Genomic DNA, 16,025 nt, shown 5'->3' with positions numbered 1-16,025 from the left:
TCTGATCTGATAATACTGATTCACCCCCCCCTCTCAGTATTATTTCCAACACTAAAATGCCACATCATCAAGTCAGAGACCAAATGATAAATAGATACAAGCAGAAAAATTCAAGATAACATACATGATGGGAAAAACCTAAACTTTTCACCCCTTCTTTTTCTCAACCCTTCGCCATTACCCTTGGGAGGGCACTGAAGACACAAGAGAAAGATGATTCCCTGCATCAATTTTGGCGTTGTCCTTGTCTGAGTTTGAATTATCTGATGATTGAATGCACTTATTCCCACTAATGTCCCCCTCGTCAGGGATCAAGTCGGCCTGCACCCTGTGATTCCGAGCTTCTATTGGGTTTTGTGGGGTTCCCCTTGTGTTTCAGGTTCCATTGGATTCTGAATTTTCCCTTGTGCGGATGGTTCATCTCCAGCTTCATCCTCCTCCTCTTCAAGTTCTAGTGGGGGATATTGCCATACTTTGGGCTTTTTCCATAAATTCCTTTTCCTTCGAGTATCCTTTATAGCTTCTGGACACAAGTTGTGTAAATGCCCTATTTGTCTACAATTCCTACATCTAAAAGCTGCGTTCTCATAATCCAAAATCTGTGTCTAGATCCGCTTATTTTGGATTAGTCAGATGCTGTCCAAAAGGCCTTTACTGAGGTCTACCTCAACACATATGCGTGCATAAGTGAAAACCATTTCCTCTATTCTTTGGGAGTCCGTATTTATGAATTGCCCAAAATTGTTGCCAATTCCAGCTAGAACTCAATCCTCCTAGAAATGAAGGGGGAGATTGTGCATTCGGACCCAAACATGTATTTTGGAGACAACCATGGTGCTTTCATCAAATTCAGGGAACCAGGGAGTGGTGAATAGGCCAGCTGAGCCCCAGAACCATGGTCCTTCCTGTAAAATTTCGTCTCTAGCTTCAAGAGTTGGGAATTTTACAATAAAGAAACCTTTTGAGCAGAGATGAATATCACATTCTAATGACCAGTTTGTTAAAATCTAGTGGAGCAGCTTTACTGGTTTAGGCTAGAAGCAATTAAAACGACAAATAATTGTCAGGGATTCATAAGAGGTGCATTTATCATTAGTTTCTGGCATATCTATGTTTAATTCTGGGGTGTAGTTTAGCTGATCCACTATGTGTGGGCTTGGAGCATTTCCTACCTGATTGGATGGTTCTAAGGCTATCTTTTTCCCCTACAGAATGTTCTTGAATGGTAGTCCCCTATTTACGTGCTTCTTTTTTGATCTTGAGCCTATCTGGGTGTTGCCTCCCAAACTGTTTTGCCCTTGGGTAGCCCCACCGCATAATCTCAGGTTGAGTGTAATGGTGGAATCAACTTGGATGTGATACTCTGTCAAGGGCTGGTGGTCTTGTAGTATTTTTCCTTCAAAGATCAAGTTCTGTGAATGGACAGGGCATCTGTATTTCCCCATGATGCTTTGCTTCAGATCTAATACTTTGTCTGTATTTTTTACCCAAAGTAAACCTGAAGACCCAGCAGGAGTTTTTAAAAAAAATTGGAAACAGTTTGAGCTTACCTGGTTCCTAGGTCCCATCTGTTCAACATAGTCTCTTCTTTTCCCTTGCAGAATATTTTTGAATGAGGGGCCTCCATTCATTTGGTTTGTTTTTTCTTCTGAGTATTTCATTGTATTTCTCATGGAACTCTTTCCATCCATAGCAAGATGTTTGACAGTCCCTGCCCCCCCCCCCCCTTAATCTTAGGTTGTGAACAATGGTGGGTGTCGGTTGAATATCATAAATCTAGTTTTATGAGCCAGCTTCCCCTTTAATGGCAGAGACCAACTGCGCATCATGGGGAAGATCGAACATCACCAATGATCGGACCGAATAGAGCATATTGGGCCTGTCAGAGTAGGTGTATTCTCAAAACCCCTTTACCCAGCACAAACAAATCAGCAGCTTCATGGGAGACCTTGGAATGCGCATGGAAGGGCATTGGTTCAGGCTGTTTGCAGCCACAGATTTCACGGAAGCAGTAACCACATGGAGGACGAAGGAGCCAACATCCCAGAAAACAAGTTTCCAAAACAGGTAGAGCATCCCACCAGAAACCATTCCCAAAACACTAAAGACACCTTAGGCTCACCGCAAATCCCCTTGCAGCTAGCATTGGGAAAAAAATAAATGAGCCCGAGTACCTATGCAGTTGCCGAGAAATACCCAAGCTGGGTCCACCTCCTCAGTTCAAAACCGTTCGAAGTTAGAAGTTTGCCACAGTCATCGGGGAACCGAAACCACCTGAGTCAGCAAGTAGCTACACCTGTACATCCTGGGGGAGCAGACTATGGGGAGCCCATGGGGTAAGTCGGGAGGAGTAGCTGCGAAGGCCTAGCCGAGTCCTTGCCTCCATGAACGGGGGTCTTCATGTCTACTCTTCAGGCCCTCCAAGGAACCGGTAATGGCTGCCAAATCCAGAAACTCATTGACATGCAGGAAAAACCCTAGTTCCATGCTCGCCGATTTTAACACTGATATTTTTACCCTAGTCAGGTTTTTATTTAGATGGTTGATCGATCAAATAAGAAAACACTACATAAATGCTTTCATATTACTAGGATTTTCACTAATGGTATTTATACAAAGTCGTAATATATATAAATTTTCTAGTCAATTATCGATACCTGTGGCTTATTTAACTTAATAATTTTAATCATTTTATTGTTATTGTTACGGATTTTTTTTTTTATAGATTTAATATTTGTGGATTTTTGATAGATCTAAGTTAATTTAATTTCTCTTTAAATTACATTCCAAATCAATATTATAGTTTCTCAATACCATGGGTTAGTACTATAACCATTTATATTTTTATTATAATTTTATGTTTATAAATTTTTTTTATTTTTTTATATTATAGTATATTTTATTTTGAGCAAGCTAAATGTTTATATTACATTAATTTTTTTATTTAATTTCATTTTTATGTAATTTGACTTAGTGCCAATTTTAAACATGACATTACAACATCTTTACTATATTAAATTGGAAAGAACTGCACAATATTAATATTAATGTTGACATTAGCCACTTAATAATTACTTATATTAAACTATAGAATAAATTAGTAAAAATAACTTTATATTAAAATATCAATAACTATTATATATTATAAAATAAAATCCAATATCACCGTATGTCCTAATGTTTAAATCATCTTTCCAAATATAAGACTATATCTAATATATATATTGCCATTTATCAATAAACTCATTATAAAATATAATCCGATATGACCGGTATGTCCTAATCTTTGAATCATGCTTCCAAATTTAACACTGTATACGTAATATATATTGCCATTTATCAATAAACTCATTATTAAACTCATTACTGTAATGTAGAAGTCTTTCTTTCAATCCGGACATTACTTACTTTATTCTTAGGCGTGCAAACATCAATCTATCGGCTAAATCGATTGCATTAACCCAAAAATAATCAAGACATTTTACTGGATTCATTAATTTAATGTGAATATGTTTCAGTGTGTAAAAGGAAATTTATAAGAGGTTTTTCAATTTGTACGCACCATGTTTACAAATTAGTGGCCACATTTCAAAACACCATATATCAAATTGATTTTAAACATGGCATTACAGCTATTTAAAAATGTATTTTGAGGTGGACTTTTTTTTCATTGCACTGTACGGAAGATGCGGAATTACTTCTTTACTCTTAATAAAAAGGTATGTATAACCTATTTTATACAATAGACCTCATCAACGCGATTAAAACCATATAAATTTTCTGTCAAATCTATCACCTAATATCTGAGCTCTTGTAAAAGAATAAAAATTGAAATGGACTTCTTTTTCATCACGCGAAATTTCTTTTTTAATTTTTAAAAAGGCTGTATAACCTATTTTATACAGCATCTCTCATCCACTGGAATTAAACTATGTGACTTTTGTGTCAGGCATGGACACCACCGAATTTGGTGGCACTCATCTATACGTGAAACTTAACCAACTTTTGTTATCGTTGAAAAGCAGCTAAGTTACCGTACCAACTTTAAAAATTCAGGTTCAATGAGAGAAGCATGATGTTCAACTTCACACTTCATCGCGCAGGAAAAATGTCAATGTTTATTTACCTTAAAAATCTCATAACTGCGTTTAAAATTCAGATGTGAGTGTTTAGGTGAAAAATCTCATAGTTGCATTTTAATATCCAAATGTGATTTCAATTAGGCTTGCAGTTCTTTTTGCAAGTAATAACAGTTGAGTATTTTTTGGGTAAAAATTTTCCTATCTTCTAAAAAGTTATTTTTTATTTTATTTGAATGGTATTAAATACAAAGTTTAAGATAAAAATAATTAGAGGCAAAACTTTATATTTAAGACAAAATAGTTTAAGACAAAAATATTTTAAGACAAAATTTTAAATTTAAAACAAAAACATATTTTAAGACAAAACTTTAAATTTAAAACAAAAATAGTTTAAAGCAAAAATATTTTAAAACAACTTTATATTTAAGACAAAAGCACTTTAAGACAAAAGCTTTATATTTAGGACAAAAACAGTTTGAGACAAAACTATTTTAAGACAAAACTTCATATTTCACACAATGGTCACTTAAGACAAAACTCATTTAAGACAATTAACAATTAAGACAAAAACATATCAATTTAAGAAAATATTATCTAACAACTACAACATTGACTCTCACAGTGCACCCTAAGACTACCAACTTGCAGACTACTACTCACCCGTGCCTATACCAAGGCTATTATTTCACTTTCCATTCACGTTATCTAATATATTAAATACAATGATTTGTTGGGCTCTTAATTTTGCAAGGGTAGCTAACTCTGAAGAATGTGACAACTTTTCCTCGCAAGATTTCTCATACATCAATTCCTCTTTTGTCCCCTAGATCTCTACTGATGCGATTAGAGACAACTTGTATGTCATTGCATTCGACACTACTACATGGTGGGGGATTTTAAGACAAAACAAATCTTTTGTCTTAAAATTTTCAATACGAGGCGCTAGTAAAAAATGTAAAGGATTAGGGGTCCATCTTTACGCTATTGATGGGTTCTTCAGGAAGCAGAGGGATGGAGGCCAATAACAACTTATGGGATTTAAGGCAATGGAGGCCAACAACATAGGTGTGCTTCATGAGAGGACCGATGGAGGCAATTTCGATGAAGGTGGATAGGCAGTAACATAGTTGGAGTAATTTTCAGTTGTTGGAAATACTGAGAGGGGGTTGAATCAATATTCCTTTCAATTAGTATTATTATTAATCTTTCAGAGCACTAATTAATCTTCACATATTATTAGTGTTTGTACAATGATAGAAGTAAACAAAAAGAACACAAATGCGCACAATTTCTAAGGTGAAAACCCCATCCGAGACAAGTTGATTTATCATTGATTTTACGGTAGACATTTTTTAAATTTAACCTTTTTCTAGTGATATCAAGTAGTATACGCACCAGTGCTCCGATTTAACCTAGCACACTACTATTTTTAAAAAACCCTTGCAATGGTTCACCATGTTGTATACACACTAAGGATTTTGTAAAACGTATTAGCACCAGGGCTTCATGAGAGTATAGCACTGGAATGGTGAAAATGAATTTTACAACCAGAATTTTTTTAAATTTAACATTAGTTTGGTGTTACCAATTAGTATGCACATGAGTTCTCTAGAGTTACTTAGAGCACCATTATATTTTTGTTAAAAGATGACCCTTAAACAATGAACCATTATCTATCAAGTAGTGAGAGGTACATTTCTATAATGGAATCGATGCTTATTATATGTGTAGGGCCCTGATATTTTTAAATTAAAAATCCTTCCATGGTGTACCAACTTTTTACACACCGAGGTATTCGTAAAAATGGAAAGCACTGGTGTTTTATGTGAGTATAGCATCGAAATGGTGAAAGTTAATTTTATGCAAGGATTTTTTTTTTAAATTTAACCCTTGTTTGGTGCAATTGAATAGTATACACATTAGTGCACCTTATGTAGGTAGTGCATTGTTGTTTTTATTTGTATAAAAAATAACCCTACAATTGTGCACCATTTTCTATTAAGCACTGGGGCCTTTAGTTCAATTAACACCATCAAGGCGTATAATATAAGAAGGACCCCACTATTTTTAAGTTAGAAACCCCAAAACGGTGTATCATATAGTTTTTTCATCAGAGTATTCGTATATAGGTTTATCATGGGGGCATCGTTAGAGTATAGCATCAGACTCAGGAAATTTTTTACCACTGACAATTTCTTAAATTTAACCCTTTTCCAGTGTTATCGACCAATATGCATACATATGCGCATTATGTACTTAGCACACAATCATTTTTTTTTTTCATAAAAAAATAACTTTGTCACAATGCACCATATGTTATTAAGCACCGATGTGTATAATTATATAATGCACCGATGTGTTAGTGTATTATAGAGGCACCATTAAAAAAATATGCTAAAACATCTTCCTGCACAACTCTGCTAGCGGACTCAGCTACAAACAAAATTTTCTGCTATTTTTATATAGGATTCCACAAAAACCTCTGTTAGAGAGTATTTTCCTTGAAGTGGCCTTCTTGAATGGGGAACTAAAAGAAGAGTATATCTTTTCCAACCAGAAGGGTTTGTTAAAAAGGATCAAGAAAATTGTTTTTGTAAGTTAAAGAAACCTTTATATGGATCGAAATAGGCACAAAGATCATGGTATGAAAATAATGATCCTTTCTTTCTTCAGAAGGGCTTTATGAAAAGTTTAAGTGATCCTAGTATGTATATCAAAACATATCAAAAGGGGGATGTTGTTTTCCTTATATGTTTGTGATATTATAATAATAGTCAATGCATGTAAACATATTGATGAAGTTAAATGGTAGCTATCACGGGTGTTTCAATTGAAATACCTTGGTGAATTGCATTGTTGTTTAGGTCTTGAGATATGGAGAGAAACTAGACATAATTTGGTTACACAAAGTAAATATACCGTAGAGATACTAAAAACGTTCAAACTGAATTGATCTAAGGTAGTGTAAATACCTTTAGAGAAAAAAATTCAAATTCTACAATGATGATGTAACAAGAGAGGTAGATGACGCATTGTATCATCATGTAGTGGGAAGTTTTGGCTATCTCACTACAACCATGCCAAATATTGCATATTCAGTCAACATGTTGAGTCAGTTGATGGCCAAGCCTCTTGAAAGCCATGTAAAAGAAGAAAATAAGGCCCTTCAATATCTTAAGGATATTGTTAATTATGGTATTAAATATACTAATGCTTTTGTTGTTGAGTAGGTAAGTTATTCGGATTCAAATTGGCCATTGATCCTGATGACAGAAGATCAACTTCATGATATCTATTCACTGTTGGAATTGGGATTGTGACATGGAGCACTGAGAAATAACCAATTGTTTATTTATCATCAACTAAAGTAGAATATAATGCTTTGTGTAGTGTCCACAGTTTTTTTGCAACGAATTCTTAAGGGCGTCAGACAATAATAAAAAAACCAATGATTATCAAGTGTGATAGTCAAAGCTCCATCAAATTGGCCAAAAATCATGTGTACCGTGAAAGATAAAAACATGTTAAGACTCATTACCATTGTGAAGATGCAGTATAAGGAAATTAATTTAATTTATTGTAATATAATTGATAATGTATCTGGCATCTTTACAAAGCCTCTTGCAAAGAAAAAGTATGAATTATTTATAGCTAGTTAGTTGTGGTAGAAAACACATTTCTCCATTAAGGGGAGACTTATAATAATGGAGAATTGTAGAGAATTTTATATTTTATTATTAGTTATTTGTTGTGTCTTATTAAGATTGTATGTTGTAATTACGTTCTAGATCATATTTATGAGGAGGTTGTTCAAACTCCTCAACTAATTTGTAATCATATAAATATATGTGTTTTCTGGCTAAATGAAGCAAGTTGTGTGTAGGCAGTCTTCATGTTGAGCTTTGCCTCACATGAGAGTTGTATATATCTTCTTCAATTACTTTGTCTTCCATTAAATTTTGTGTGAAATCTAATAAAATTATAAAAGAAAGAATTTGAGCCTTAATCATGAAGGTGATAAAATTCTATAGAAAATAATTGATTTCTTAAAATATGTTTACATCATAGACGAATCCCCAATAAATAAATTTAGATTATGTTTTTTTTGTAATCTTGGTAGAACCTTTCTATTACTTGTCGAAAATAAGCAGGTATTAGAAGATCATCTCGAGCGAGATGCTCTCAACCTGCCAAGAGGGAACCAAGTCTGTTGACCATCTCATTGCATTTTAGACCATCCAAAATCTGAATTGTTTGAGAGTTTCCAATAGAGCGAGATAAATTAGATAATCTTTATAACCATTATTAACCAGAAACCTACATCATATGTACCAAAATTCCTTTCTAATCATCTACACGAAACTAAACTAAAATAGTAAAATAACCATACTCATCTAGAGACCATCCTAATCATCAGAAGATTCAACTGATGTTCAGTCTTTGGAACTGCATTCTAGAAGCTTTGTCTTAGGCAAGCATGAAATGTGCTTCTCTATGTGTGTAAGGAAAGAATTTTGTTGTTGGATCTGGTGCTGGATTAAATGGAATTCTTTATGAATTTCCTCAATTTCATCTGCAGGGCCTGAGATGCCTATAATACTCATCATCAAACCCTTCACTAACATGGCTTTCACCAACCATAATATAAGATAATATATTTGGTACTTAGAGTGGTGACCATGGGTGTGGCCCGGGTCTGGAATCATGTCACCCAATTCCTACAAGATTCCCTAGTCACTGATGTTGACCTAGTTAACAATATCTTCCATCCATTCATCAACTATCTAGAGGGCTTGTGGCATGATGCTAGTTTAATATGCTCTAGTTGTTGCTGAGATAGATTGAGTTGACGTCTTAGGTCCTTGAACTTCGGTGGATCGCGATTTCCCACTCCCGTGGCCTCGGCCACGCCCCCGACCTGGATTAGGAGTTCGACCTCAGTGTGTGGCTAGGCGAGCCATGAACTCTAAATGACTATTGTTGGGTAGATATTTAAAATGTACCAATGATGTGGGTATCCGACCTTCTGGCAATGTGGTCAGCAGAGAAGTGTTTGGTGAGATGACTAGGATGGATGAGCTTGAAAATTAGTCTAGATAAGGAGCTTACATGGTTTACAAGAACATAAACATAACAGAGAAAACCATTAAACCTCTCTCTAAGGGACATTTCCACGTTCTCTTCACATATTAGTTTTAAAAACCCATCTAAATTCTCATACAGGTTGCTTTCTTTATGGTGCATGAATTTATCATGAAAATAAGAAATATCACCGATAAGCTAGTCCCAAATTGACTCTCTCAGAAGTTGCATGGGAATGGAGATAGAAACAAAAGGTGTTATCCTATCATATATAAAAATCTGGGAAGTGTCCATATCATAAGCTTTCCAAGTTCCTCGGTAGTGGAAAATTTTAAAATCAGGCAAGGGTTTTCATTAAGGAGGCCTCTAGACCCCCAATATGCAGGAAAATGGGTGAGCCCCAACCCCCCAGTCATTCGAGGGTTGCACTCTACACTAATTCATAAATCCATATCTGGACCGACTATTCAAACCTAGATGCATTACCACCTCCATGAACTTCCATAGAGAAACTCCTATGTCGCCAACAGCCCACGAAGGAAACAAATTTTGCAACTGCAGCAAGTCTACTCAACTTCAATTATGAATTCGCCAAATACCTTCTCACTCTATGATTTAATTTCCTTAACATCTCACACATGTTGAGGCTTGTGTGGGAGTGGCAATGCCACCACCCTCTCTGTACCTTTAATAACTTATTGACGATGGTGTGAATCCCACACTTTCCTTCTCCCAGCTCTCATTGAGATCGGGGGTAGAATATTTAATTTTAAAAGTTTTTCCTCATGAATTATAGTTTTAAAATTGTTTATATTAAATAAAATGATTAAAAATTATTTAAATTTCAAAATGAATATCCAAGAAAATGAGGAGAAAGCATTGATGTTACATGATGGAAAATATACTCTGTTACATGGGAACCGCTCCCAAGATTTGGGAAACCCGTTCCAATAGTTCTCGCGCTCTTGGGAACTTTGGAACTCTATGGGAACGTTCCCTTTTCAGTGGGAGCTACAATGGAAGCTTCGGAAATTTCCAGGAGCTTTAAAGACTGTTTTTTTTGGAGTTCATGCGTTGCTTGAGGTTGGGGAATACAAAGCATGTAGAGAAATATGTTGAACTTCCCACAAAACGTGAGCCTAAGTTGAAACCTTCACAACAAGAAAGGCCAAAGACATCCTTAGCACCGATATCCTTAATTGAGAAACTGGAGCGATCTCTTGATGGGTTAAGGAGGTGTGTGGCACCTTGATGTAAGGGCATTCTTTGGGATGTCATGATGATGAGCATTTCTTTTGTTCTTTATGTATGTATATGGCAGACGATTGTGTGTGCATATTTTATGTGGCAATCAATGCTTAAACATTAGAGTTTCTTTACTTTTTCTCTTAAAAATAACTATAAAAACATATAAAGCCAGATTGTTTCAAAGACTCGTCATTTGTCATAATGAACTTAACATTTTAATATTTTATATATATAAAAGGGAGAGACTGAGATAGAAAGACACCCAAAGAATATATTTTATATAAGAGAGATTATATGTTTATTATTTATATATTTAAATTGATTTTAATATTTGAATATTTTGATTCAATATTTATTTTAGTTTTATATTTTAAATTTTTTATTATATAATATTACCACTCCTGATTAGCTGTTTCCTGTAAATTTTTGGGAAACCTCTAGCCGTTTCGTACCCAAGTTCCCAAAGTTCCCACATTCGAGAAACTCATGCAACATAGAAAATACATATATCTAAATATTTTAAATGTGTATTATCTAATATATTTTAAATTGAAAATTTTTCATCCAAATTTTTATATAAAAATTAAATTTGAATTTGGTAACCATGCTTTCAAATTTGAATTCTAAATTGGTAAGTATACTTTCAATCCTAAAATTTGAACTCTTTTCAATTACCAACTATGTTGTCACAATTATATTTTTTAATTTAAATCTTCATTAACTTTCACCAACCCTTTTATTTATATAACAAAACTAACCATAATTTGAATTGTTTCAATTATAGTTTGATAGATGACCAATACTAGTCAATTAAGTAAAATTTTCTAGAAATCTAATTCTTGTAATGTTTTGATAGGATTTTTTTTATGGTGGTTTGAATAGGATTTTTATTATGGTGGAAATGGTTTCAGCACCATCAAGAAAATGCTAAAGTCTCATAGATGTAACAGATATTTCCAAAATTTCTGCCAAGCTTTCTTAAAATCACACTGAAATTTCCATTTTTTTTTATAGTGGAAATGGACTCAGCACCATCAAAAAAAATCCTAAAATTTAACAAACGAACCAGTATTTCCAAAATTTCTGTCAAATTTTTTCAAAATCATATTGAAATTTCCATTATTTTTTAAACCAAATTATATACTTAAAAAATAAATAATATGTCATTGCAACACAAAAATCTAAACATCCAAAAACTGAAAAAAAAAACCTTTGATACGGCTATAATCTTCCTCATCATACGTACACAAATTCACGCAATCCATCCACACATATACATATTCTCATATCAAACATCAACAACCAACTTATTCCACTCCAAAATATATATATATTCTCATGTCACATAACGACAGCAGTCGCTTATTCAACCCAAGAGCTTATAAATTTTCTCCGCGATTGCCACGATCCTTTTGTTACCTAACTTGGAAAACGACCGTCTGTTTTTGTTATCATATATAGATATATTAATATTAGCGCTTAATATTTATCTATGTTTAATATAAGTTATAGAATAAATTATCCAAATTAACGCGTTTATTATAGTGTAAAATATTTATTCATTTTTATTCAGATATATCAAGTATTTGAGATAAAGTTCACAGTTCAAAAGATTTGATTTTTTTAATATCTAATAGAAATCTTAAATCTTGTTTGACAGATTTTTTTTTTTAAATTTGGTTTTTTTTTTAAATTTGGTTTTTTTAATATTTGATAGAGACCTTAAATCTTGTTTTAAATCTTTTCATTGTCAAAATCCTTTTATTGTGTAACTTGGAAAATGGAAAACCATGTGTTTTGTTATTATACATATTAATATTAATATCAAATCTTTTCATGGTCAAGATCCTTTTATTACCTAACTTGAAAACAGAACACATTGTTATCATATATATTTATAATAATATTAGTGCTTAATATTTATCTAAGTTTAATGTAAGTTATAGAATAAATTATTTATCAACGAATGAATACTTTAGAGTGGCCGATACGAATGAATAAATTATTCACTCTAATTGAGCTCTTGGTCGTTGGTTTCAATTTAGTGGGATATCACTATTCACTAGCTGCATTAATCAACGGTTGTTGGGTACTAGATTGACGCGAGTTACCCTATTTTCTGATTATTGGTTTTGGGTTCATGGATTCTTTCGTTGGACTCTCACCATTTACTGTAGAAAGTCTGACTGTGAAAAACCACTCTTTTGATTTAACCTACTTCACTTTAAATACTCCAACGAGGCTTCAGTTCTTCACTACTATGTTTATATGCGTGTAATGATGTTGTAAGATATTCATATTATTCGTATATTGATTTTAAATTTTAATTCAGATTTAACAGGTATATATAATTTTATTTTTTGTTTTTATATAATCTGATGGAATCAAAAGATAATACATTATATTTCTGCAGCATTTGGTCATAGATACAAAAAAAAATGTCATAAAATTAAATTATAAAAAAATATTTTGATTATAAATTAAATTATAATTTCTGGGTATGTGGTTTTGATAAGTTATGGTATTGTAACAAATCTTATTTACAAGTTAATAATATCATGATAATATAAAGATAAAGATCCATAATTAAAAAATTTATTATATTGCAAATTTATTATAAGCATTAGTTTTATGTGTCTATAAATTAAAATTTAAATATTATCAAAGATTCATTATTTTAAGTTATATAAAAATGGAATTTAACTTATAATTACTATTTATATTTTATATGTATTATAATGTGAAATGTATATTCTGATATTTTTTTGTCTGAAAATTATTACTTGTGATTTTTTTGTGAAAATTATTACTTGAGATCTTTTTGTCTAATAAATTGAATTTTATTATTTATTATTTATGATTTTTTAATTGAATCAACATGTAAATGTTTATAAACATTTATAGCATTACAATATTGTCTCCATATTAAGCTAATAAATGTTATATTTTTTTGGGCATGTGGTATTGATAAGCCATGGCAATGGTCCATAATATTGTAAAAGAACTTATTTACATATTAGGAATCTTTGTTGTAAACTCAAAGTAGATTTCCATGATTAAAATTCTTATTCTATGTTTTATTTTTTTTATAGTTTAAAATAATAATAATAATTTAAAAGTCATATTTTTTCAATTTTAACAAACATAAGATGTATTAAAAAGTGTTTTTAAATTTATTACTCATTACTTTTACCATTTATTTTTATGATTTTTTTTAATTATAGCAACATAAAATGTAACCTGTAATAAACATATTTATTATCAATTGAATATTTACCAACCATTTAATTTATATTTATAAATATGTTAATAAAATATTTTATAAAAATTAAATATTATAGTAATTATTAATAATAAAACTAAACTTCATCCCAAAATAAAAAAAAACCTGTTAACATAATCATAAATTAACTAAATATATCTTGATATATCTTTATATTATGGCTATGCGAGGTCAGAGTAGCCTTCGAGATTCAAGAACCATTTCCTCTGCTGCAGCTAAGCGGTCGTTACTGATTTGGTACATCTCTCAGTGAACTGAGCCACGGCTGTTTTCTAATTGCCTTTGCGTTGGGTGGTTCATCGCCTTTTAATCTAATGGAAGACCATAACCGTCAACCACAGTCTCCTGCTCAGGATTTACAGTTGATGTCACCCATGAGAGATTTGATCTTCTCTCCCATTCCTGCCCTCTTTCTCAAATCTGTAGTGCTCCTCAAAATTCCAGACATTATTGCCACCGCAGGTCCAGAATCATCATATACTCTTTCGCTCCGCGAAATCGCTGCCCGCCTCCCCTCGCAAACTCCCCATCTCGATTACCTTTCCCGCATTGTAAGATACCTCTCAACTCAGGGCATCTTCATTGAATCTCAAACCACTTCCACTGATAACCCGTTCGATTTTCGGTATGGGCTTACCGATACTGCAAAAACGTTTTTCGTTAGTCAGGGTGAGAAAAATGAAAATCCCTGGAGCCTGGTACCCTACTTTCTCATGCTAAATGACGAGTCTATGATGGCTCCTCTTCACCATATTCATGAGTATGTGCTTCAGGAAAACGGTGTAGCTGGGGGCGCTTTCCAAATCACCCACGGCGGGTCCTATGCCAAGGGAAATCCCCACACCAGGACCCTGCTTATGAAAGGCTTCGAATCGTTTACGAATGTTATAATGAGACAGTTTTTGGGTTGTTACAAGGGGTTAAAGCCGGGTGAGAAGCTGAAAGTTGTGGATGTGGGTGGAGGACGTGGAGCGGCCATAGCTCGGATCGTGGAGCTTCATCCCCACATCCGTGGGATTAACTTTGATCTTCCACATGTGATTGAAACTGCCCCATTGATTTCAGGTTGGTTTGGGGTTTGATTCATAAATTCACTGCAATTTTCCATGTTGATTGGATTAATTACTGTATGGTATGTCTTTTCTTTTAACTTTCGTTGCAGGTGTAGAGCACGTGCGTGGCGACATGTTTGAGAGCATACCATCTGCCGATGTCGTTTTTATCAAGGTAATTGATTGAATAATTAATTGCTATGAATAATTTTGCTCTTCATTTTGCTTTTAGAATCATATCAGATTTGATTGGATTCCATCAGGGCTAGCCTGGTCTAGGTTTGGTCTTAGATTTAGTGTTATTTGACTGAATTTGCAGCAAGTACTTCATCACTGGGATGATGATCAATGTGCAAAAATCCTTGAGAATTGTCACAAGGCTTTGACTGATAACGGTAAAGTCATAGTGGTAGAAGCAGTGATGTCTGAGAAGCCAAGCCCAAGTCAGGAAGTACGGATGATTTGTGATCTGATGGCCGAAGTGGGCGGAGCAAAGGATCGGAACGAGCAACAGTGGAGGAGATTGTTTGAGAAATCAGGCTTCTCTCCACTCAAAATTGCTGAACTACCCGTAATTAGCTCTCTAAGCATTTTGGAGGCTACCAAAGCGAAGCCTCTGTGAGCACTAGAAGGTTAGACCTGAAAATTACTGACTTGGATGGTTAACTATCATAATTTTTAATGAATGCCAGAACTGTATGTTATTGATTTAAATATGTAAAATTTTATAGTTTGAAAGAAAGACCGACATGAATATTAATGGATTGAGTGGTTACTGGCCATTATTTTTGGTTATTTTTCATTAGATTCCAAGATAATTATGCATTCTTGTTTTATTAAATGGATTGTCTTCATTGAATGAAAAATCAGATTATCTTGATGGATTGGCACCTACTCACACTAATGCTTCAATGCTTCCTATATTTTGTATTCCTTTTTGGTTGTCAATGGATAGTTAAAGTGTATGCTTATATAGAACTCCAATTTCATCACGTCCAGTACTACTTCAGCGATGAATAAAATCGAACGAATGTCCTAGTTTCTCCTTTTTCATGCAAGTGAGATTAAGTTTATACTGATGAAGAAGCACTGCTATCATTCTTAGTTATAATATCTTAGTTATAATTAGATATTAAAGTTTAAATCTAGGAACAAGTATAATTTAAAGTATAACAAGTATAATCTAGGAACAAGTATAATTTAGTCATCTAGTCACTAATTTTATCATTTTTTACTAGTGATTTGACATGATGAAGACTTATTCATGCCAAGCTTACA

General features: G+C 33.3%; 1 protein-coding gene across 1 annotated transcript; it reads left to right on the top strand.

Moving 5' to 3' along the window:
* Positions 1-13,858: 13,858 nt before the first annotated feature.
* Positions 13,859-15,573, top strand: LOC149261083 (desmethylxanthohumol 6'-O-methyltransferase-like). The gene is made up of 3 exons (XM_089381128.1): positions 13,859-14,760; positions 14,858-14,922; positions 15,067-15,573. The coding sequence occupies exons 1-3, from the start codon at positions 14,010-14,012 to the stop codon at positions 15,367-15,369; spliced, it is 1,119 nt and encodes a 372-aa protein (XP_089237254.1). The 5' UTR covers positions 13,859-14,009; the 3' UTR covers positions 15,370-15,573.
* The last annotated feature ends 452 nt before the right edge of the window (positions 15,574-16,025 follow it).

The sequence above is a fragment of the Pinus tabuliformis genome, chromosome 6 (assembly GCF_031772625.1).
Source record: "Pinus tabuliformis cultivar Carrire ecotype Pingquan chromosome 6, CPIR1, whole genome shotgun sequence".
Taxonomy (NCBI): domain Eukaryota; kingdom Viridiplantae; phylum Streptophyta; class Pinopsida; order Pinales; family Pinaceae; genus Pinus; species Pinus tabuliformis.
The sequence above is the reverse complement of the archived record's forward strand: the minus strand, read 5'-3'. Positions and strand labels throughout refer to the sequence as shown.

Bases quoted from the DNA above. Each gene is read 5' to 3' on its own strand.
- LOC149261083 (XM_089381128.1), top strand. From the start codon at position 14,010: ATGGAAGACCATAACCGTCAACCACAGTCTCCTGCTCAGGATTTACAG. The intron at 14,761-14,857 runs GTTGGTTTGGGG...CTTTCGTTGCAG, and splicing joins AACTGCCCCATTGATTTCAG to GTGTAGAGCACGTGCGTGGC. The intron at 14,923-15,066 runs GTAATTGATTGA...CTGAATTTGCAG, and splicing joins CCGATGTCGTTTTTATCAAG to CAAGTACTTCATCACTGGGA.